The sequence below is a fragment of the Pholis gunnellus genome (assembly GCF_910591455.1).
Source record: "Pholis gunnellus genome assembly, chromosome: 7".
Lineage (NCBI taxonomy): Eukaryota > Metazoa > Chordata > Actinopteri > Perciformes > Pholidae > Pholis > Pholis gunnellus.
This window is the reverse complement of record NC_136533.1, coordinates 14,785,372-14,808,223: the sequence shown is the minus strand read 5'-3', so window position 1 is coordinate 14,808,223 and position 22,852 is coordinate 14,785,372. Positions and strand designations below refer to the sequence as shown.

The 22,852-nt window shown below is 41.4% G+C and overlaps 3 protein-coding genes across 3 annotated transcripts; 2 read left to right on the top strand and 1 right to left on the bottom strand.

Annotated features, from left to right (window-relative positions):
• Nucleotides 1-791: 791 nt before the first annotated feature.
• Nucleotides 792-4,646, top strand: bend7 (BEN domain containing 7; the record flags this gene model as incomplete). The annotated part of the gene is made up of 10 exons (XM_079163520.1): nt 792-855; nt 1,358-1,435; nt 1,521-1,874; nt 2,188-2,304; nt 2,385-2,737; nt 3,173-3,280; nt 3,468-3,585; nt 3,695-3,808; nt 3,966-4,007; nt 4,588-4,646. The coding sequence occupies 10 exons, from the start codon at nt 792-794 to the stop codon at nt 4,644-4,646; spliced, it is 1,407 nt and encodes a 468-aa protein (XP_079019646.1).
• Nucleotides 4,647-6,056: 1,410 nt separating this feature from the next.
• sephs1 (selenophosphate synthetase 1) lies at nt 6,057-12,272 on the top strand. Its single transcript, XM_079162188.1, has 10 exons — nt 6,057-6,091; nt 7,834-7,956; nt 8,093-8,189; nt 8,386-8,489; nt 8,642-8,749; nt 8,955-9,109; nt 9,209-9,299; nt 9,396-9,495; nt 10,196-10,408; nt 10,999-12,272. Exons 2-10 carry the CDS (start codon nt 7,861-7,863, stop codon nt 11,211-11,213), a joined length of 1,179 nt encoding a protein of 392 aa, XP_079018314.1. The 5' UTR covers nt 6,057-6,091; nt 7,834-7,860; the 3' UTR covers nt 11,214-12,272.
• A 201-nt stretch (nt 12,273-12,473) lies between these two features.
• Nucleotides 12,474-22,300, bottom strand: cpt1b (carnitine palmitoyltransferase 1B (muscle)). The gene is made up of 19 exons (XM_079163761.1): nt 22,178-22,300; nt 18,990-19,147; nt 18,642-18,781; nt 18,310-18,481; nt 17,990-18,091; nt 17,412-17,549; nt 17,245-17,322; nt 16,897-17,004; nt 16,678-16,762; nt 16,079-16,274; nt 15,204-15,389; nt 14,995-15,100; nt 14,791-14,907; nt 14,493-14,657; nt 14,254-14,388; nt 13,634-13,786; nt 13,389-13,502; nt 13,174-13,266; nt 12,474-13,056 (listed from the first exon to the last, which is right to left on the bottom strand). The coding sequence occupies exons 2-19, from the start codon at nt 19,128-19,130 to the stop codon at nt 12,868-12,870; spliced, it is 2,418 nt and encodes an 805-aa protein (XP_079019887.1). The 5' UTR covers nt 19,131-19,147; nt 22,178-22,300; the 3' UTR covers nt 12,474-12,867.
• Between the last annotated feature and the right edge of the window lie 552 nt (nt 22,301-22,852).

Below are 22,852 nucleotides of genomic sequence, written 5' to 3'. Positions count from 1 at the left end.
CACTAACTCCTTTTTCATGTCAGTGACTCAGAATTCATACCGTTGCTTGAAGCGAGGTCATGACTGGGAAAATCCCTCCACTGATGCACAACATAATACGCTTCAGATATAAGATACCCTTTCTTCACTATGCCTAAAGAAAGAGGGTTTATACAATCTGCGTTTCTGTCTATAAGATATAATATTATCTCTATTAAATGTAACAACTGAAAAAAAAACAACTCACCAAAGAGTTAGACATTACATTAGAGATGGTCATTGAATTATTATTTTAATGTAAAAAATGAGTCGCCTTAACTACAATAAATGCACTATTACCAGTATGTGTTTCTTAATAATTTTAGAATCCAAAAAAAAAGTTTACAGTCTGATCTCATTAGCTATTGTTTCTGTTCTAGTGACAGTCCAGTTTGGTCACCACAGTGGCAAATGTGTGACTCGACCTTTAGATGAGAACATACCATCAGGTGGCGCAAAGGGATATGTGACGAATCTTTAATATTAAAGTAATTAATTTATTTACATGGCGAAAGGGAAGAACCAGCATCATTTTTGGAAACGAGAATATATCATACAACAATATGTATCAGGTCCATTTAAGCTAAACACGGTGAAAATGTTCCGATGACAGGATCTGTAGCGTAGCCTGAGGGGAAATTTAACTGATTAATAAGGCAGACGGACAATGATTCCGCTGATAGTGATTCCGTATAGTCACTGATTTCGTCTTTCTCAAGAGCGATTTCCGACTGCACGACTTGCTGTAGACTAACGTTAAATCCCCCCTGAAGATGGAGTTTGGAGAAAGGAAGAGAAGAAGGAAGTCACGGAGCTTTAAACTGGTCACGGATGAAGGTAGGATGCTGAATGAATGCAAGACCTTGCAAGACGCGCGTCTCTGTCTGGGTGTTTGTCTGGCGCTGTGTGCCAGCAGAGACGACTCTGTAAACAAAAGCGATGGCCACGACAATGTCCATAGTCTGTGCCTCGGTTATAACCAACAGATAACCTTAATTATTAAAGTATTACATGTGAAAACCTTCCTGGACACCCGTCTCAACATAGATTCAAGAATGAAATGATTAGACAAAACGAATAGTCTAAATTATGAAAACATGTTGCACATTCTGAACATCCAACATGCAGCTTGGATTGTTCACTTTCTGCTGAAGCTATATGCTCTAAGCCACCTCTCTTGGATACACTTCTTCATACCACCTACAGGTGGTGGTTTCTGCATGGGATGGGAGGGGGGACGGGGGACGGGGTGACGGGGGCTTTGGTTTACATCACAGTAGTCCCGATCATTATCCACAGCCTTCATCATTGCAACAAAATCTTGCTGTTTTTCTTGCAGATTTTGCCCCTTCATATATGATGGATTCAAACTGCAGCGATGTGAATGCAGAGCCTAAGGATGCTGCTGTTCCTGGTGGTATGTGCCATAGTGAGGAATAACGTCTATGATATATTGAGGCATATCTCACTTATTATACCGACACCCTTCTTTCTCAACGTAGTTTGGCTGGGGGACGAGGGCGTGGAGATCAAGAGGCAAATCACAGGAATGATGAGGCTTCTGAGTGATAAGACCGGCAGGGTATATCATCGCGTGGTAACAGAGCAGGACAGCTTAACAAAGGATCCTCAGGAAAGGCATCTGACCTGGGTACATCAGCCTGCAATTTCATCTCTTGTATCAGAGGACCACCAGAGCAACAGCTGGAACTCTGCAGGGGACCCAGAGCCTTCACCTTCATCCATATCCACACCCATCCCCAACGGTCCAAGTTGTGGCCAGTACAGCACCCGCTCCAAAGCCCTGAGGAGCCTCAACAATACCAAGGATGCAATCAAAGTGAATGAAGCTAATGGTAGGTTACCAACGCAGGTTTGAAGAGGAGAAAACCAATAGACACAACTTTAATTTCCTCAAGCTGCTGATAGAATAGAGAGGAGAATGTGTCCTGTGCTGCACACCAGACAAGCTTTTTGTTGTAGAGGTATATATACAGAGGTATTAGTGTGTAAGGCAGACACTTATCCATACAAGAAAGTCAAACACTCCTCCACACACATATACACATTTTGTTGTCAGTGACGTGGCAAGAAAGCACTTTACACCCGTATGAGTATGCATGTTTAAGCAGACAATCACTTACCAACGCCCTACTGTCTTCCCAGCAGATGTAGTCCCTCCTGCTGCGACAGAAGCCCCCTGCTGTATGTGTAACTGTAAGGGCACCTTACAGGCTATGTTGCAGGAACTGCGTGCCATGAGGAGGCTGATGCACACTCAAAAAGGTCAGTGGAGGAACACTCACACTCACATACTGTGACAAAGTGAGAAAGAGAAATTGTAATGTGTTACTGTCTTTCTCTAGCGTCCTTGGAAAGACAGGGAGAGGCAGCATCATCGTGCCAACCTTGTCTTGGTCCAGGCCCCGCACCTCGCTGTAGGTCCCGCAAGAGGAGGCCAATCTATAAAGTGGCACCACTGAATGTGTCTAGTACTAGAAGAGCTGCTCTTGGCCCCCTGGAGGCTTCACCACTTATAGCTGCGCCTGCAGAATCTGGAAAGAGGGAGGAACGTGAGAAAGAGCAAGGCTCATCCACACCCAACAGTCACTCCGTCTCGTCTGAGGTTCCTGTGCTGCCACCTCAGAAAAATCCTGTGGCTATCAACAACAGACACAATCCTCTCCTCAACCAACTAAAGGAACATCAGTCATTGGAGGTAATCAGCATGTTAATTCAAATTTACAATTTGAGTTTACTGCACTCCCATAGAAACAGTGCTCATGAATTTTAATTTAATCTTTCTGAAGAATGTATTCTCAAAATGTTTTTTATTTGTGTATTTACTGTATTTACACTGACAATAAATCAGATTTATTTCTTAACTCAACCTAATGCACATCTGAAAAATCATACTGTAGAATTGTCAGTTGTTGAATTCATGGCAGTCATTTGTTCTAAGGCAGTCATTTGTTTTTTATATTATAACAGTTCTCTCTTTAATTTGTTTGTCTCCATCTAAGACATTTAAAATCCATTAACTTCTTGTCCATATGTTAAAAATCATCGCCAAGTGTCATGCTTTGTTGCTAAGGAGAACCTCTGTGTCCCTGTACCACTTTTGATAATTTGTTGTTATTTGATTATTTTTCAGTCTGAGGTGCGTCTTGCAGAGGATCATGACGTGTATATCTCAAAGGCTCAGCTAGACTCCATTCTGGTCAACTATACACGCTCTGGCAGCCTGCTGTTCAGGAAACTGGTGCGCATCAATATTTTGCTGAGAGCCAACTCATTGGCCCTTTGATTGTGGTTAAGTTTGCAGTCATGTGGCACCTCTGGTTACTTACATTTTAATAAAAACACATGTCCAATAATTTACATCAAATATAAAGCTGAGTTCACAAAAGGCTCAACAATGTTTTAATGTGGAGCTACGATGTGTCTAGGTGTGTGCCTTCTTTGACGATACTACGCTGGCTAACTCCTTGCCAAACGGTAAAAGAAAGAGAGGGCTCAATGACAACCGCAAGGGCCTGGACCAGAACATTGTGGGCGCCATTAAAGGTAAGATACAAAAGACTTAATCAGTCTCTTTGTACCAGAGTACAACAATAATGACACATTAATGAAAAGATAAATGACACATTAATGTAGCTGTGTGAACTGTGTCCAGTGTTTACAGAGAAATACTGCACTGAACATAGAATAGAGAAGTTGCCCGGGCCACGTGACTGGGTTCAGATCCTTCAAGATCAGATCAAACTTGCCAGGAGGAGGCTGAAAAGAGGTACTGCTACAGAGTCTACTGCGACGTTTCCACCCTATTCTCTCTCATTTAACGAAATAGCAGTGAGTTTACTAGTATAGGTCAATTACAAAGTTGTCAAAGAGGAGGCCTTCTTTGAACGTGTCAGGTAAACCATGTTCTTCCTTTGACTCCTCAGATGCTGCAGAAGCTGAAGAAGTCTTAAATGGACCTTCCACAAGTATGTACCTCATATTAAAATGGCAACTAACACACGTACACACACACACACACACACACACACACACACACACACACACACACACACACACACACACACACACAAACACAATCCAGTTGTCTACTTGTATCCGTCTGTGTCTTTACCTGCAGGCCTTATATCAGTACTCTCACATCTTTCCGTCAGCCCCCCTCTGAGCCCACCATGTCTTTACCTCTCACAACTTCACTATCACAACACACACACACACAAACTGGTGTTGCTGGTTCGCTCATTGGCTCATATGTCTTTTCATGCTGCTGCTATTGCTGTTGCTGTGACATTTGACATTCTCACACAGCTTCCCGAAATGTCAACTAATTATCTTCACACCATGCACCTTATCCCCCATTTCACCTCTCTATTTCCCTCGCTGCCACAACAGCATTTATCTTTCTGCTGTCTCAGTTGTAGTTGTTGTTTTTTTATTTCAAAAAAGGCGATGAGACCCGTAAAAAAATCCACCAAATGTGTGAACACAGTTGTCTTTTATGCTAGTGATATTCTGTATCCTAACATTGTTTTCTTCCTTCTTTTATAGGTTGTGACTATAGCAAGCCTGCAAGTGTGAAGGGGGTGGTCGTTAACATGACTGGTTGATTCAATGGCTGCCACACTGGCCTTAAAGCATATTTGTTATTTGTCTTTATTACTTCTCTAACTTGATGCATTTTGCCACTTTAGATTTTTCCTTTGCAGCTGTAATCTGCGCTCTCCTATGGATGTAAAGGGAAAAAACAATAGCACCCAATGAAGAAGAAGCCTGCTTAATGACTCTCTGTCTCTCTCTCTCTCTCTCTCTCTCTCTCTCTCTCTCTCTCTCTCTCTCTCTCTCATGCACCTGCTCCAGCTTTTGTGGTCCTTTTCATTGGACAGATCCTGGGATCTGGGTTTTTATGCCAAAAGACACTGAAATATACAGTGGTTAAAAAATGTCAGATCATTTTCATGTTCAGAAGTGACTTACTGTTTACATTATAGACTAAAGCTTTAATTTGCCTTGTTCTCATATGTCATTACTAGGAGTTGCAAATCTAAACCAAGACAAAGTAGGCCACTGTAATAGTATAGCATTCATATATTTTGCACAAATTACCTTTTACAAATTACCTTTTAAAAGGATTGTGCTTTTTAAGTGACCAGTCCTTCAATGCGTGTAATGTGTTGTGCAAGGTCAACCTTAATTACAAATATTACATCCAAAAGTAGATTTCTGATGTATTTTAAAATAGGTTGATAGAACTGTTTTAAAATAAAAAATATAAAGTATTCAATGAATAGTTTTTTTATTTTCATTATTAGAATCTCTAGGCTATGCATATTGTGCTATTGTTATTAATACTGTGATGGAATTACAGTTTGCATTATTTTTGCTTGAATATTTGTTTCCACCATTAAATATGATTTCCTGGCCATTTTGTCTTTGTGTTGTTTTTTTATATGCTGGATGGTAAAACAGAAGAAATTAGAAAAACACTTCGTATTGCTGGATTTCTTTCTTGAGGACCAAACAAACATGAATACAGTTTTGTTGTCAAAAATAAAACAAAAAATATTTGTTGCACTATTAACATATTTCTACCAAAAGATCACACATGTAAGTTTATAAGCTTCAGCCTTTGTAAAGTACCTATTCTTCAAACCAAGGAATGCTATGTTGTTGTAAGAGCAATTGGAGGGAAAACAGTAAATTAAAGGTACACTCCATTGTAGAGATTTTGTTGCCAGACTTCACAGCCCATTAAAGGGGATGTTACAGCCGCCAATGTACGGGCAGAGGACCCTTTGAGATCTTGAGAGTTTCCTCTTTGTATTGTAAACCATATATTGTTTGATGAAGACAACGCGTGATTGGATAGGTTGATTCATTGAAATGCATTCAATATTACGTGACAGTTTAATTTTTTCATCGTCTAGTTCTGAGTTATAAGACAAATATGTCTCACTTTTCGTCAGGCGTTCTCGGAGGACGCCCGATTCCAGCCCCAATGCATTCTGGGGCCGTCCCCGCTCTTCTGTCGGGATCCACCGCTAACGTGAAGCTGGTAAGGATAAACTGGACAGAGCAATTAAAGGGGAAATGTTACAAGAATATAACTCCGCTTTGGTCCTAAAATAACATTTAGGGCAATTGTAAACACTTATATTGCACAATATTAGTACAAACGTTGCACAAGTTGCATGTTCAGCGCTGTTTTATTGATACGAACTGTGATGTTGCACACATCGCATGGTGAGGGACAGGAAAGGGTTAATTTTTTCCGCCGCCGACATTTTTATTCAGCGCTCTACGGCAACTTTTTAACTTACAATGGGCAAAGAAGTGACACTATGTTTCCACAACTGTGGATCACATTAGGGCTGTAGCCCGCACAGGGTGTGCTTGTTATTGTCGTGCAGCTCGCACACTCGGACACTCTCAGCTCTTTGTTCTTATGCTCATCACCTCACGCATTGATCAGCGTTTGCAAAGCGAGAGCTAGCATAGAAACGGAAACTGCATTTTTTTTTTTTTAAGCAAAACAAAAGTGAGAGATGTAACTGTCACTTTCAGTACGTTGTAAACTGCAGCTGACCGCAGCAGTTGACAGCGTGGTGTCCATTACACCGAAGTTTACTTGTGGTCGGCGCTGATATTGTTGCCTCAGGGTTGAATGAACTTAGCAGCATTTTGTCTCTTGAACATTCCCACTGTGAGCTAACTGAGGCCCCTTCAGCAACGCAACAGCAGTTTGAATAACACACCGGGCTTATAAGCGACCAATAACTCTTGTCAGGTTTAAACGTGTTTTCACGCTATTCACGTGTTGCATTTAATCAAACAAAAACAAATATGAGAGTCGACCGGCATGCACCAGCTCATTGTGAAGTGTTGTGTTCCCAGTGGTGTGTATTGGGGGGTCACAGAGGGATGCTTTGCACTTCAGACTCTAGTAACCCCTAATATTTGTTTTCTCACTAAACTGACCAGTTTGAATAAATATTGTGCTTAAAATTTGATTTTGATTTTCCTAATTTGATCAAAATCAATGTAATTTGAAACATGAACAGGAATACATCTAGATATTCACATTCAGTACAATACGATAGACCCACACAATTACTACACCTACGAGTCCTTCATTTAGTATTGAGACGAGTCAGACAGGTGCTGATTTAAGTTTGGTCGTGTTTCTAACTGCGGGTGTTTGGTTGCTTTGCTACGGTGTTCCTAGTATAAAGTATCCTCAAAATGTGTGAATGAGAAAATGTATACGCAGCTAATTCGTTAGTTAATACATTGTTTTAATTATATCCAGCATCTCAATGTTCAGGTTTTGCTGGTTTTCTTTGTTTAATGTAAGTGTAAACTGAATGATACAATCTTTTAGGTTTTGGACTGTTTATCAGACAAAACAAGAAAAGTTTAAAGACATTAAAAAACTAGTTTTATTAAATTCTAGCAGACTCGTTTCACTATTGTTTGAGATTTTATATACTAAAAATAAATCAAGAACATAATTGACAGATTAATTAATAATCGAGATAATTGTTAGCAGCGCTAAAGATGACTGCAGAGTTAAATGAAGAGCTCTCTGACGCAGTCGTACACTATTATGAGACACACAAAGGCAGGATTTAGTTCAGTGACGTCGCTTCAGACGTTTGTACTTTGTCATGATTCACTGGAATTGATGCAAAGATGAGCACGTTTGTGGATAATATAAAATTGCGAGGTGAATTCAGCCCGTTCAAGCAGCGTTTCTAATCACAGTTGTTTTATTGTTCTGTCCTGATGTGCTTCTAGTGGTGAAGACCCAGACTTCCTTCAGACATGTCCGTGAGGGAGTCCTTTAACCCTGAAAGCTATGAGCTGGACAAGAACTTCAGGCTCACACGCTTTGCTGAGCTCAAGGGCACCGGATGCAAGGTTAGCTCTCCATATGAATATGACGCGTCATTGTCTTTGTATATCTATACAAATTAATCAGGATTCCACCAGATAAGAAATGTGATATAAACAAATGCAGGATAATGATTATGGTGTTTTTTGTCTTCGGTCACAGGTTCCTCAAGATGTGTTACAGAAGCTGCTAGAAACCCTACAGGAGAACCACTATCAAGAGGATGAACAGTTCCTGGGGGCAGTTATGCCCCGATTAGGTAATTATGATCCTCGTATAGTACTGTAATAACAAATAAGCCAAGTTACAAAGTGCTTAATAGTAAAACAGCTTAAACAAAGAATATTAGCTATTCTAACCACACATTCTGCTCTTAAATTAGGATTCTGTATGTACCGTACCAGAATGAAAACCTCTTCAAAATATCACATACAGAGCTCTGTTATTTTTTAAAGGCATAGGAATGGACACCTGTGTGATCCCCCTCAGACATGGAGGCCTTTCTCTGGTCCAGACAACAGATTACATCTACCCCATTGTGGATGACCCCTACATGATGGTATGGATCTGCTCTTTTATGGGCATTACTTCTGTGACAAATGAGAGGATGCCACCGTTATGATGCTTTGTCCGTATCATTGGTTGTAACGTAAGCCGTTTTTTACACAACAACCCTTCATGTGCTTAATTGTCAGTATTTCTTCTTTCTAGGGAAGAATAGCTTGTGCCAATGTTCTAAGTGACCTGTATGCCATGGGAGTGACAGAGTGTGACAACATGTTGATGCTTCTGGGAGTCAGCAACAAAATGTCAGAAAAGGTATGAAGCATGTCAGCAGATGTGTTCACTTTCGGATCTTGTTTCTGGGTAAAGAACTGCGAAGAACCAATTGTTGTAATGGTAGAACAACCCAAATACCACTTCTAATAGAGTTACTTGACACAAAGATATTTTATTATTATTATTATTATTATATTATGTTGTGCTCCCTTTCTGTGTTCTGAATTGTCTTGGTCTTTTACAGGAGAGAGACAAAGTCATGCCACTGGTCATCCAGGGATTCAAGGATGCGTCGGAGGAGGCGGGCACATCTGTAACAGGAGGACAGACGGTACTCAACCCCTGGGTGGTGATGGGAGGAGTTGCTACAACAGTCTGCCAACCAAACGAATTTATCATGTAGGAATGAGCTCCAAACTGCATATTTCCCTACTTGTGTATAATTCATCATTTAGTTATTTAGCAAAAAAACCAATGTTGATGTTTGACGTTTCTCAGGCCAGACAATGCAGTGCCGGGAGACGTGTTGGTGTTGACCAAGCCGCTTGGAACACAAGTGGCCGTTGCGGTACATCAGTGGCTGGATATCGTAAGTCCGCCTGCCCACTCATTTTCACTCTAATAATTTTTGTCTTCTTCTTTTTTAGGATACACACTAACACCATATGTTGTTTTTATCTCTCAGCCTGAAAAGTGGAACAAGATCAAGTTGGTGGTTACGCAGGAGGATGTAGAGCTGGCCTACCACGAAGCCATGATGAACATGGCTCGGCTCAACAGGACAGGTAAAACCTCTATGAATGTGTCCAACACGGCAAACTTTATTACTACCTTCAACCTTGACACAGGCAGTGCAGATCAGATCCACTCCTTCTGTTCTTACCTTTCACAATAAAAGCCCTAGAAATATAATCGCAGGCAAGTATTTTGCTTTTTTGTGTCGTTTATTTGTCACAACCCCGGTGTGTAAAGGCCTTTTAAGCTCGGCATAACTACACGAGCTGTTGGGCAGAGAGAAATGTTGAATGAGGGACATTATTTTTGTAATCAGCAGCAGCCTCTGCAGCAGTGTTGCACCCTCTGTGGCTAAGTAGCTTCTGCTAATATAGTAAAACCCAATGCAATAAAACCATAATAATACCTAAAGATAATGTTCCATGTGAGACAGAAGTTGCATACTTTTCATGGTTATAAACACACCCAGAATAGTTGTTTATGCTTTCAGGCGGCATACAGTGTTTGGCCTTCAAGGAGTGATGGCCGTTGTGAATATCAGCACCAGCTGTGTTGTCAGCATTTCTTCAGACCACTTGTGTACATCCCTAATCAACCAAAAGTCATCCAAATGTTCTCTCTCTCTCTCTCTCTCTCTCTCTCTCTCTCTCTCTCTCTCTCTCTCTCTCTCTCTCTCTCTCTCTCTCTCTCTCTCTCTCTCTCTCTCTCTCTCTCTCTCTCTCTCTCTTTCTCTTTCTATCTCTCATGTAGCGGCTGGTCTCATGCACACCTTCAACGCTCACGCAGCCACCGACATCACAGGGTTCGGCATCCTAGGCCACGCTCAGACGTTGGCGCGGCAACAACGAAGCGAGGTGTCGTTTGTCATCCACAACCTCCCGGTGCTCGCCAAGATGGCGGCCGTGTCCAAGGCTTGTGGGAACATGTTTGGACTCATGCACGGCACCTGCCCTGAAACATCAGGTGTGTGTGTGTATTCAATACATATACGTTTGTTTACAGTAGATGGCACATATGTCGAGAGAGCCTCACAAAAGTGCTTTACACGTGAAGACAAATGCAAATTAAAAAGTCTTAAGAATATGACTTCTGATAGGTTGAAGTTGGATTGAAGGTAATTTGAACCTTTTTGAAGATATACTCATCCAGTCTTTAAAACACAACTTGTATAATTGTTTTGGTTCGAGGGAAAGGCACAACTGAGTGTTCTCTGTAGATTAAAAAAAAAATTAAAAATACTAATGATATGTCCAAATAAAAACAAGTGAAAGGTGAACGAGCCTGGACTGAGATTTAAGCCCTGTGGGCCACAAAGGAGAATAAAAGAGATTTAATAACAGCAGTCAAAAAGATAGGATGAGACCCACAGTGCTGCAGCGCCATCTAATGCCATCTGGCCCCTGTCCTACACGACCACAATGTGATCAGTTTCAGTACCAAAGGCAGAAACTTAGATCCAGAAGTAAGAGAACTGAGCACTCACCAGCACCACTGCACATTATAAACATCAATTTAGACTGTTGTGACTGACGAAAATGTCCTTTTCTTTACAGGAGGCCTGCTTATTTGTCTGCCTCGGGAGCAAGCTGCCCGCTTCTGTGCCGAGATCAAATCCCCGAAATACGGCGAGGGCCACCAAGCGTGGATCATCGGAATTGTAGAGAAAGGAAACCGCACTGCTCGCATCATTGACAAACCACGGATCATAGAGGTGGCACCACAAGCAGCCACGCAGAATGTCAACCCAACTCCTGGTGCAACTTCCTAATCTGCATCATCGACCGGAACCCCAACGCTCTGCAGAGTGTTTTTAGACACATAAACTACAAAACCATCCTAGAGTGTTGACATATATACACAAAATAGTATATACACAAAAAAGACTGGGTTGGCGTGTATCTACATGACAAACAGCTCCACACAGTGGCCCAAGGGGCATGTCATCACCCAGTGGACTCAGCCTGCAGTATCCCAATGATAAACAAATCGGTAAGAATTAGAGCATACTTAAAATCCATTTGCCTTTTGTGTCTGTTGTATTCTTTTATGTTACATGCGTGTGATCAGCAGGCGACTTCTGATAAGAGGGCGATGGTGATGAAGACAATAATGTGATACTGTTGATTCATTTTGAATCTTAGGAAGTCTGGTGTCTGTTGCCTCCTTTGGCTCTTTTTAAAATGGCTCTCATCAAGCAGGCGGACCGCATGATGGTGTTTTTGTTTGTCCATTCACTTTGTACAGTTATAAAGACTAGTTTTAGTTCATTGCTGTAACTGATGCCTTGAAAGAAAAAGAGTGACCAGAATGGTTTGTTTTTTATTACTTTCTTTTTGTATTGTCCCCACCTAAACTAATAAATATTACAATAGAAAATGGTTTGTCTTTGCCCGCTCGTTGGGAGCTGCACTCAAAAGTCAAATGTGACATTATCTATCATAAAACTGCAGATTGATGTTGCTTCATTGTGCATTGACGTGACGTCATAGATGAATTGTGGTTTAAAGTCATAGATCATGAGATGAACCGTCTACCATCTGCATTCCCAATAGGTCATCATATTTAAGGTAATGTGGTGATTATATGTCCCACAATCGTGCAACTGTAAAAAGGAGCTGTTCACAACAAGCACTCTAATCAGTGATGTTGCCTTTGTTCAAGATCTGGTGCATTTTGTTTTGCTCTCAATGTTGCTGCGAGCAGTCTGACAAACTCTTATAAAGCTTCCAGCGGATCAAAGTCCCCATCGTCTTTGTTTATCCTAAAAGCCTGAATGAACCTGTAAGGCCTCTGTCAATGTTCATATGGATGTCAGGAACATGACCTTCACCCCACTCACAATAAACTTCTCTTATAATAGATTGTTTGTCTGTTTTTGATTTATTCGAAATGTTTATTTATTTTTAATATGTAAATAACTATGAATGTATGTCCAGTGATTAGTATGATTACATTTTAACTGCACAAAAGCCAGATTATGAGATATATTTAATAGATCATCTATAATATTTTAATCAAAGATGACAACAGCAATTCATAAATATTGACATATTTATAGTTTCAGACAGTACTGAGTTTTATATTTACAAGTTTGATATGCACACACCATAGACCATATATAAAGATCATATTTAGATTTATTACATTACGTTAGCTTTATATACAGTCTATAAACTGACAAGAAGGAGAGAAAAACAACCATTGCATAAACAAAAATTCCCGTTTTTAAAGGTATATAAAATAGAAATACATTAGAGAAGTAACAACTATTTCTTTAATCTGACTGAGTGGAATGACCAGCTCCTATAATGTGACCAAAAAGATCTTCAGTGCAACCTGTCACCCGAGCTTTTGTTTTGCATGAATGAAGCATGACAAAGAGACTCACATCCAGCACACCACTCTACAGTCGTTACAGTCTGTTATTTGTGCTTTTTCCCATTTTCCAGCTGTACATGCGTTGCATGCTCCACCGTCTTCTTATCGTTTTTCCCATTTTCCAGCTGTACTTGCGTTGCATGCTCCACCGTCTTCTTATCGTTTTCAGGCTTGAAAAGCGCTCGGATATCAAGCATGGCGCTACAAATGTGCTGACCAAACCGGTATGAGTCCTGCAGGTCACAAACAAAGGCAAAAACAGAGAGAGACATAAAGAGTGTTGCGTTTTTTAAAGATAGCATTACTATACATATATGATAATATGCATTGCTCTCATTTTGTACTCTTACTGTGTCGGGGCTGGAGAACTTGCTGGAGATGTGGAATGTGATGAGGTTTTCCCCAACAATTATATAAGACACCCCATAACCATCGTCAGCCACCTGGTGGTAGAGAGGAGGCGCTATTACTGCACAAAATGCCTCCAGAACACGACTTCAGGGTGAAACATTACGACTTGTGTGTTGCTTTTGCACATCCCGTTAAATAAAACAATATTACTCACTGGGCCAAATCCACCACCAGCACCCACATATTTAGGGAACTTGTTGATGTCAACTAAATTGAGCTGCTGCTGTGGGGTCTGGCTGGTAGACAACTTCCAGGGCTCTGAAAGCACCTAGAAGCAAATATAGTGAATGTTAGGGCAGGTAAGAAAGGAGAAAAGTTGTGATAGGTAGGGTAAGAGTAAATGTTTGAATCAGAAACTACTAAAATGATAGAGAGAGGATAGATGATAATAGTTCTAACCTTCTTAAGGAATGGCGAGTCAACACCGAGGTATTTGGACACTATGTAGAGACAGAAGAGGTGGCGGTCGATACCAGAACCCGTCATGGCCAGACGATACATGTTTTGATGCTTATCTGCTGCTTTCCGAAACAGCGCCAGTCTCTGGGCATTCTGATCACAAAGACAAACGGCACAAACAAGTCGCATCCAGGCCCGTACATATGACATTAACAACATATCAGTTTAACTCTACAAGAACTTCAGAGAGTTCAGAGTCCAGGGCACTGGCACGAGGAGACACATTGCCTCTAGGTCCTGGTGACCAAGTCCTAAGCAGCACAATGTGACCTCTGACAGCGTGTCCTCTCCACATGTGAGGTGGCATACTTACATAAACACAGAAAGACTGATTGTAAATTTGTGAGCCTGATAAAACACACACATTTGATCAGATATGACCAAAGTCTAATTATTTTTGCAAATTGTTTTAAGTATTGACCTACTCCAGTAAAGGATTTTAATGTTTAAGGACCTGGCTGGACCCACCTGTGATAACATTACAGACCTCTTTGGTTTTTTTATGTTGTGTGATCCTGATTCATTTGAAGTGTTTCTGTGAGTGATTGTGTTCTGCTTACTGTTGCACCTGCATCCTCCATGGCTCTGACAAATGCAACAGCCTCAGAAGTGCAGGAGCGTACCGTCTCTGTCCGACCGTCTCTGAACATACGAGTCATTGATGACTCGTAAGTTAGACAGAACACACCCTGGTCCTAAAAAGGCAGATGGATTGAAGTAATGTTTTGTTGGTGGATGACATAATCAAAGACAACAGTGAGCGATAATGTCAGTAACGTCCTGAAGATGGCAGCCCTACCCTGAACTGTGCCAGCTGCAGGGCCAACTGAATGAAGGCATCAGGGCTGCTCCTGCACTTCTTGATCAGTCCTTTCCCAAACTCATGAAATAGATGGCCATGGAAGTCCACGTCGTCAGCTATCTGCTTGGCTGACACGTATGAAGTCTCAATGACCTCTTGGCACTAAGAGAGGGGAAAACAGAAGGATGTCCTGATTCGTTTTGTGATGAAAATACAGTTAATAGCCTACAGCAAATACCATTAAATGCAAATCAAATAGGTCAATGGCAATTCATGATTTAAGGCCCTACTGCACCTCCTTTGGAATTTGCCACTGTAGTCGAGAGGGATAAGGCAGACCTTTGTTCACATCCCCTTTACAATGTCCCTCCTCTGTGTAGCCAAGATGGAAGCAGTCTGTTGCAAGAACATACTACATAGACAGAAAATGCTGGTTGAAAATATATCTGCACATTTTTAATCATTGTTTTGAAATACAATATCAGCACACGTTTCATACCTCCCACATATGTCCGACAATTGGTGCATCAGCCCAAGAATGTTCAGCATTAACACCCAGTTTTCCATTTGGATAAGAGATCAAGGTGAAAGACTTGTCAAACCACCTGCGACAGAGGAAATAACTAAGTTGTTTTTGGTAAACCAACTACTGAAAGTCTAAGTGCTGCAGCCAATAGCTGGGACCTTCCCCTTGACCCCCGTGCGTACCTGTCGTAACATTTTCCATGAAGCAGGGACTTGGCGTAACTGTCAAGCGATTTGGTCTTTGCAGGGTCATAACCCTGTGGCTCGCCATCTAGCGTCAGGAAGAAGGCAGCCGACTCAATGGCGTCCAGGGACACTTTGTTTCCTCCCTGGCTGAAATATTTAATCCGAGCCCGAGCCCATGGAACTCTAGAAGGAGATGTCAGAGTAAGACAATTTTCCATCTTGTTTTGTGTGTGTGTGTATGTACACGTCTGTGTTGAACGTCCCTCCATCTGTCTGCCTGTCTTGAATTTGCCGGTCGACCCTCATCTACCTGCATGAATGTCTTTTATTGTTGTTTAGCTGTGTCTGACTGATTTATATATTTCACATACTCTGCATGCTTTTATGTTTTGTGCCTCTGACATGGATGTTTTGTAGTGTCTAACAATGCAGCATAATATAATATTGTCTTTAGTCCATGTTTCTATTTAACATAGATATCCCTCCTTTTGTTTGCTTTGTGTGTGTTGAATTTCTTTGCCTCTGTGTTGCATGTCTTGTTAGTACTTGACAATGTAGTATAAGAGTCTCCTGAATGATGACACTACTTATATTAATATTCTCACTTCTTTCATTGTTTGTGCACGCATTGTAAAGGGTCAATATTGTATAACCGTGTCAATTTAATCTTATATTCTGTTTTTCGGTTTACTTTGTAACATCTGCCTTGGGACTCCAGATGAAAAATAGCCTCTTGGCTAACTTTGGCGCAGTTACAGCAATGTTTTTATTAATGTGCACTGTCCCTTATCAAATAAACCAATAAATAAATGTGTCATGTGTGTGCGCATGTGTGTTCCTGTGTGTGTGTGTGTGTGTGTGATTGAATATACCTGTTTCCTGCAGTCAAGGCAGCTAATTTGAGTTCTCCCGGCTGGGGTTCTGATGTATCATTGAGGATCCTTTGAAACTGTGTTTCAAGTTCACTGGGTAAGAGGTGGCGCCCTCCAGTGTACAGCCACACTTTGAAGAATCTGCCCTTGTGGTAGACAACCAGGTGCTTACGGTCAGTCAGGTGCTGCACAATATCTGCAAAGAAGGGCCAAAAAGAAAAAGAAGCATGTGTGGACACGTGACAAAAAATAAGAGAGATGATGCAGTTGGATAATCTCAAAGATAAATTGTAGAATATTAGGAACAGGCATAACGCTTTAATACAAACAGATTGACCAATGGTCCCTTTGTCTCACATTCATAATCATGTGCGCCAGCAGTACAGCTGTTAGAGGGTAAATCAACACTGTAGCACATTGGACTGGGGGCTGAAACTGTCAAACCAGTTGCACTTCTGTTCATACCTCAGTTAGTGATGGCAAAGCAACTTTTAACAGCTGATGGAAAGCATGTGCTATGACAGCAAGTTTCAACCCAGGTCTGCCCAATGCTTTTGAGTGTTGATTAACCCTTTAAACTGCACAGAGCAGTTGTTTACCTGTTTCAATCCCAGGGATGCGGGTGGTGTTAAATATCCTCTCCATCTGAGTGGAACACATAGGAACTGTCCCCAAAGCCCTCAGCTGAGAAGAAAAAAGCATTCATTACAGAGAAGAATGAAGTATGTATATGGTTTTACAGTGGGTAGTTTACAAGCTGATTGGGTAATTTGTTTAGATTGATGGCAGAGTTGTAGTAAAGTCATGGCAAGCGTTACCGGTGCATGTTCACCCCGTTCCAGTTTGCGCCTGTACTGCAGCATGGCATGGACCACATTCCCTGCCCGAGCAGCCTGTCGGTGTGTTGGGGTTATGTACAATAGGTCCTAATACATTCACCACAAAGACAAAGTACACTCAAATAGACAGAAAGCAGAGAGCAAGTATAAGCCACATAGAGACAAATATGATTTAATAAGAGTAATTATTATTTTGGTTACTGGCATTTAGCAAGGTGAAGTTTAGAGAATTAAAGAAATATTTGTTTGTCTAGTATTTCTCGTTAAAAATGATATGAAAAGAACATTACTAATACACCCCAGTATTGACAGTCTACTGTATCTTACCATTATATAGAAGTTACTGTTCACCATGATAGGACTCCTGCCCCTGAGGTAGATGTACTCCTCCCACCAGTCACTTACCTAGAGAAGATAACATATTATCATTGAATAACATTATGATTCAATTCAATTTGAGTTTCGATGTTGTATCACTTGCAGGCACTACTCACATAATTTGTCCCCCACCAGGATTTTAGGTGTAGGTATCTCTGTAGCTGGGCTGCTTTTGAATCTTTAAAGTCATTGGCCAACATCTCCATTTGGTTGTACTGTTCACTGTTTAGCAGAGGGCGGACTGACTCCAGGTACTGTGGAGAAAACATGGTGCGTGCCGTCAGGACAAAGGAGCAGTGAAAAAGCTGATATAGCGCAGCATGCGCTACACAAACAGAAAACCTGAAAGACATCCGGCACATGTGCAGCACAGGGGACATGACAGGTTTGTATCCACTAGTGTACCACTGTAGCTTTCACAGGGTGCAGGAAGGGACGGGAGCTAGATGGTGGTACAGTCGAACTATGTCTGTATGGTCTAACAAGCTACATACAGTATATCAAATAGTTGGAAAAGTGTAGGTTTAGTTAATGTGCTAGGTAGGTTTAGGTGTAAAGGTTAGAAATGGTATCATCATGACAAATGATGATGTTTAGATGTCAGGTAACACTTAATAACATGCATTAATTTAGTGCGTCTCCGTGTCATTAAATTCACTTGTTGTGGTCATGGGAGGTCAGTACTGTTTCCCACCCTATAAATTGTATCATCCACACTGGGCACAGGGAGTCTGGGCAAGGAGGCCTGAAAACTGTAGAGCAGCGGCCTGCGCCCGGAGAACATCTTCACGAGGCTCTGGTAACAAACAAATAAACACACAGAACATCACACACATATCATAGTATACTAGATGACCCTTCATAACAGATCAGGAATCAACATACGCTCTGCGCTGAGCAAGGGACGCAAATACTTAATAGTAAAGATGTACTGGCAGCCGGATAATTGAATGGCACACGCAGTATGATTAAAGCTTCAGACAGAGTGAGTGAAAGACAGAAAGACTAACGTACCAGCCACACTTTGGTAGATGTGCTCATTTTGCCATGGGATTCAAAAATCCATCCATGGTAGGAGAGCAGAGCTTTGAGCATGTATCTCAAGAGGTAGATGAGGAACAGCCAAAGTCCAGTGGCAAACAGAATGGCACTCAGCACCGCTCGGGTCTGCACTGATAAACAGTCTCTGCACAGAAAAGGCACAACACTGCACAATAACTTCATAGTTTCTCTTAAATAGCTGACTTGCTGCGTAGCTCGTCTACGCAAAGCTAAAGTCCAGTAGAATATTTTAAAATCTGAACAACAACAAGGGGACATATTACTGGCTGCAGCAGATCTCTGACCTGTGTGGTAGGTTTTCCGCGATTGCTTCAATCATTCCTAGAGACGGGTCTATGGGGATATACAAGGAACTCATCATGGCAATCACAACTATCAGCCAACTGGACGGACTGGCAGGATAGACTCCAGCTAATACACCATTCTGTGAGTGAAATCAACAAGATTCAATATTAACACAAGATTAATCTTCATCTTCTATGTTATGCTCAGATGATGAATGTATGAAAATGCACAACTATTGTTAATACCTTTGTAGAGCTTAAATGCTACACTCGAAAGCGTGTTTGTAATCTTATTATCGAGTGACTCCACATTTTTTAACACTAGATCTTTAGTGTTGGCTATTGTACCTTGAATTGAATGGCTCGCTTCTTCCATGCTGTGACTCCAGACAGGTAGATGTTTTTGATGACCTCTTCACTCAGTTTAAGGTCCACACCTTCTGGGCGCACAGTGAACTGGAAGCCCACCGCCTGATGCGCCTCAGCCATCTCTGAAAAGTACTAACCTGGAAATCAAGGTGAAACTTTTTAAGTGTCAAAGTGTTTTTTTTGTTGTCAAAACAAAAAACATACATAACTAGCATCACAGGTTAAAAGCAGATGAAATAGGTGAGTTCTAAGTGCAGTTTTGAAAGTGGCGAGTGAGAGAGAATGTCTGAGGTGCTGGGGGAGAGAGTTCTAGAGGGAGGGGGCAGCAATGGAGAAGGCCTTGTCCCTCCAGGTCCGGTGCTTAGACAGAGTAGGGCAGCCAGTGGAGGTTTTAAAGGACTGGGCTGATGTGATCTCTGGTGCGGGAGTGGGAGAGCAGACGGGCTGCTGTGTTCTGGAGTGTTTCTGCGGCTGAGGAGGAGAGGGAGGGGCGTAGATGGGCGATGTTTTTGAGATGAAAGAAGGCGTTTTTTTGTGACGTGATTGACGTGACATTCGAAGGCGAGGGTTTGATCAGAAATGTCTGGAAGTGGCCAATTGATTGTAGATGGTCTAAATGTTTGCTTTGTAAAATGACAGGAAAGAATTACATTTCTCAGCTGTGGAGGAGTGGGAGAGACTTTCCAAAGGTTTAAGAAGTGTAAAAGAGGACCTTGGGGTTGGCGGTACCCAGTGGCGGACCGTGCATTTTATACCTGGGCCTTCACTGCTGAAATACCACCTCATAACCACATGATGGCGCCACAGCTAGGGTTATTATTCGTTTCTTGGGCTGTAACTATATAACGTTACGTATTTGTATTAAACCGTTCGGTACGAGGCTTACAAACCGAACAATACATTTGAATAATACTAGTGCATTTGTAAAATGCAGAAGCTTAAACTGTAGGAAATATAATGTTTTCTGCGCTCACTAGGAGACAACGGTCTGTGTGACCTCTGAACCGGAACAGAAACAGCTGAGGCCCTGCAAGTGTTCTGGGAGGCTAGGCTAACTAGCTTAAAGGAAAAACAACAACAGTAACACGCATTCTGCTACACACTCAAGGGCCATTTAGATATTAGATGTAAAAAAACGAACCAGTTGACTTACCAAATGCTGACCACATCCTCCTTTCTTTGTTGACAAAGAGTTTAATCCCACAGTTAAATCCCAACTCACAAATCTGCTGTAAATTTCGTTTCACTATAGTCACGTGCTCGCCCACTGACCAATCACACGCTGAATCTCACTGCAGCGCTGCTGCTGCTAATGCTGACGTAGTTGTAAAGATAACTAAATAACTAATAACTAAAGATCTGATTGGTTGAAGACTATGACAATCAACAATATCGTCCACATTCACGTTAACTGCACATGGAGGCACTGGTGAGTCTGCAGGCCTCGGGCCTCTCTTCTACCTAGAGACACAGAGGTGAAATCTGATTGGATAAAAGCTCTACTTAAAACAAGCTGCACTGAAACAGAGCAACTGAGGAACACAGTAGCTGTGCAATGAGAAAATAAGATAATGGGGAAAATATTTGTATAAATTCTAATACATGTAGTGTATTTAAGAAAAAATATTAAATTATAAAATAGCTATAACTTTGTGATTCTGTTTAGGCCAGCAGAGAAGGCTTTGCAGGCCCTGATGGCCCACCACTGGCGGTACTGGAGTGGATGATGCCCGAGTTGCAGGTGGAGCATGCAGTGTTGAGAGTCAGCTTGTACTGCTGTATGGATTCCTTGTAAGCCAGGGTGTGTTCTGTGAGGCCGGTTTTGTTGGAGAGTCGCTCTAGTCTGCGTTTCCGGGATTTCATGAGGTGGAGTTCAGGGGTGAACCAGGGAGCAGTGTGGGTGTAAGAGACAGTTCTGGTTTGGAGAGGGGCAAGGTGATCAAGGCAGGAGGATAGTGTGTTATTGTAGAGGCTGACCAGGTCTGTGGGGGAGGGGCTACGGGAGGAGGTGTGGGTGGAGAATCTTTCACTGAGAAAGTCTGTTAACCTTCTCTGTACAATTCAATGTGAAGTTTATATCATCAATACGTATTTCGGAATATTAAATTCTGAAATAAAATAAAAACATTTTTTTTTATAGATCCATCAACTCTTAAACTCATTTTAAGGTCTTCTGTGCTTTTAATATAATCTAAGTCGTAATTCAATCTTGCTTTTGTGTCAGCTCTGGATGGATGCGTGTTTTCCTAAGATCTAAATGACCATATTCCATTTATTAATGTATTAAAAGATCCAAGAGCATACTTTTATTCCATGAAACGCATTAGGACAACTTCTGCTGAAAAGATCCACATTTCCACTTAGCAATGCATCAGTTTTAGAATCCGTTGGTATCCTAATCCTCTTTTCTTACACATTTTTAATATAAAGAGTAACAAAAATCTCATTAACTTTCAAAGATCTGACTCACAGTAGGGACGTTATTTGCACGATAGTGTGTTTGCTCATAATGTGATAGGGAAGGCCACTGATATGGGAGTCACACATTTTAGCATGAAATAAATAAATAGCTATATTATAAAGTTGGAAGGGTTCAGTCATTGTCTTTTAAATGCAATGCCCTTGTGAAATCTTAAACAAAAATATTTGTAGTTCATAAACCACTCCTTGTAATGGACAGTGTGACGGCTCTAGGATTTCTTTTTCCATGTCATATGACTGAGCAGTCACCAAGTGGGACAAAGTTCAATTGCCAGATATAGCAGTACACCGGCTGAGCATGCGCCAGGCCTCAGATGGGCATGCAAATATAAACACAGAGTACAACCAACAGATGAATGCTAAACCCTTTGGCATTACAACACACTGTGAGAAAGAAACTTTGAAGGTATGCATTTGTTTTTACTGAACAACTGCACGAAGAGTGAACATGGATTGATCAGCACTTGCTTGTATAATAGTACTTCCACATTATGGTTTTAACCTGATTTGTTGCATACATGCTTAACACAACATCCACTCAAAGATTTCACCAATCTATCATTTTCACATTAAACTCTTGTGTAATTAAAACATGAAGTTAACACTACAAGTAACCATCTGCAGCTAATACAACTACCTACCTGCAGAACTGAATAAGGATTATAAATAAGAGACAGATACTTTACCTATGTCAGAACAGAGTCAGTATAATCCACTCAGGCAGAGGAAAGCTGTGACTTTGTGTCAGGCAATGAAATTCCTCTGTACTCAGGCTTTTATGATCTGTGTGACTCCAGTGCCCTTGATGTGGCTTTCCTCAGGTAGTGAGGTCAGAGCTGTCGTCTCCTGTGCTTTCCAACCCTCCCTCTCTCCCTCTCTCCTCCTTCCCCAACTCCACTCTCTAGCTTACTCTCTCTCTCTCTCTCTCTCTCTCTCCCCCCTCTCTCACCCGGGACATGCTTCATTTTGTAACAAGACACCAAACATATACAGAGCCTAACCTGATGTGCCTTGAGGTCTCTGCTATGCAACTGAATATGCTGCAGTGCTGTGTGAGGATGTAACTGAGAGCAATGTGACGTTTCCTTTTCATGTACTGAGAGTCCCAGCAGTATTGAACTGTGATAATAAAAATGAAATGGTGTGATCAGAATGACAGCATACAAATCTCAGATTATTATCAGCAGTTTCAGGTGTTGTGACTTTGCCTCGATTACAGGTTAAACAATGGGCCTAGAGGCATAAAAGAGAAGATAACAAATGAAATGCGTGTCTTAATTAATCATGTGACATTTTTTGCAAACCAACGACTTTAGGTCGTACCATCACAACTTTAAAATCAAACAATAATGTAAATAGTA

What these genes read in the sequence shown, in the direction of transcription:
- cpt1b (XM_079163761.1), bottom strand. Translation starts at nt 19,130, where the DNA reads ATGGCTGAGGCGCATCAGGCGGTGGGCTTCCAGTTCACTGTGCGCCCA. An exon ending in GCGGAAAACCTACCACACAG is followed by an intron (nt 18,482 to 18,641) that starts GTCAGAGATCTG and finishes TTTTCTGTGCAG; the next exon opens with AGACTGTTTATCAGTGCAGA. An exon ending in CATGGAAAATGTTACGACAG is followed by an intron (nt 15,101 to 15,203) that starts GTACGCACGGGG and finishes CCTCTGTCGCAG; the next exon opens with GTGGTTTGACAAGTCTTTCA.
- sephs1 (XM_079162188.1), top strand. Translation starts at nt 7,861, where the DNA reads ATGTCCGTGAGGGAGTCCTTTAACCCTGAAAGCTATGAGCTGGACAAG. An exon ending in GGCAGTTATGCCCCGATTAG is followed by an intron (nt 8,190 to 8,385) that starts GTAATTATGATC and finishes TATTTTTTAAAG; the next exon opens with GCATAGGAATGGACACCTGT. An exon ending in TGGATGACCCCTACATGATG is followed by an intron (nt 8,490 to 8,641) that starts GTATGGATCTGC and finishes TCTTCTTTCTAG; the next exon opens with GGAAGAATAGCTTGTGCCAA.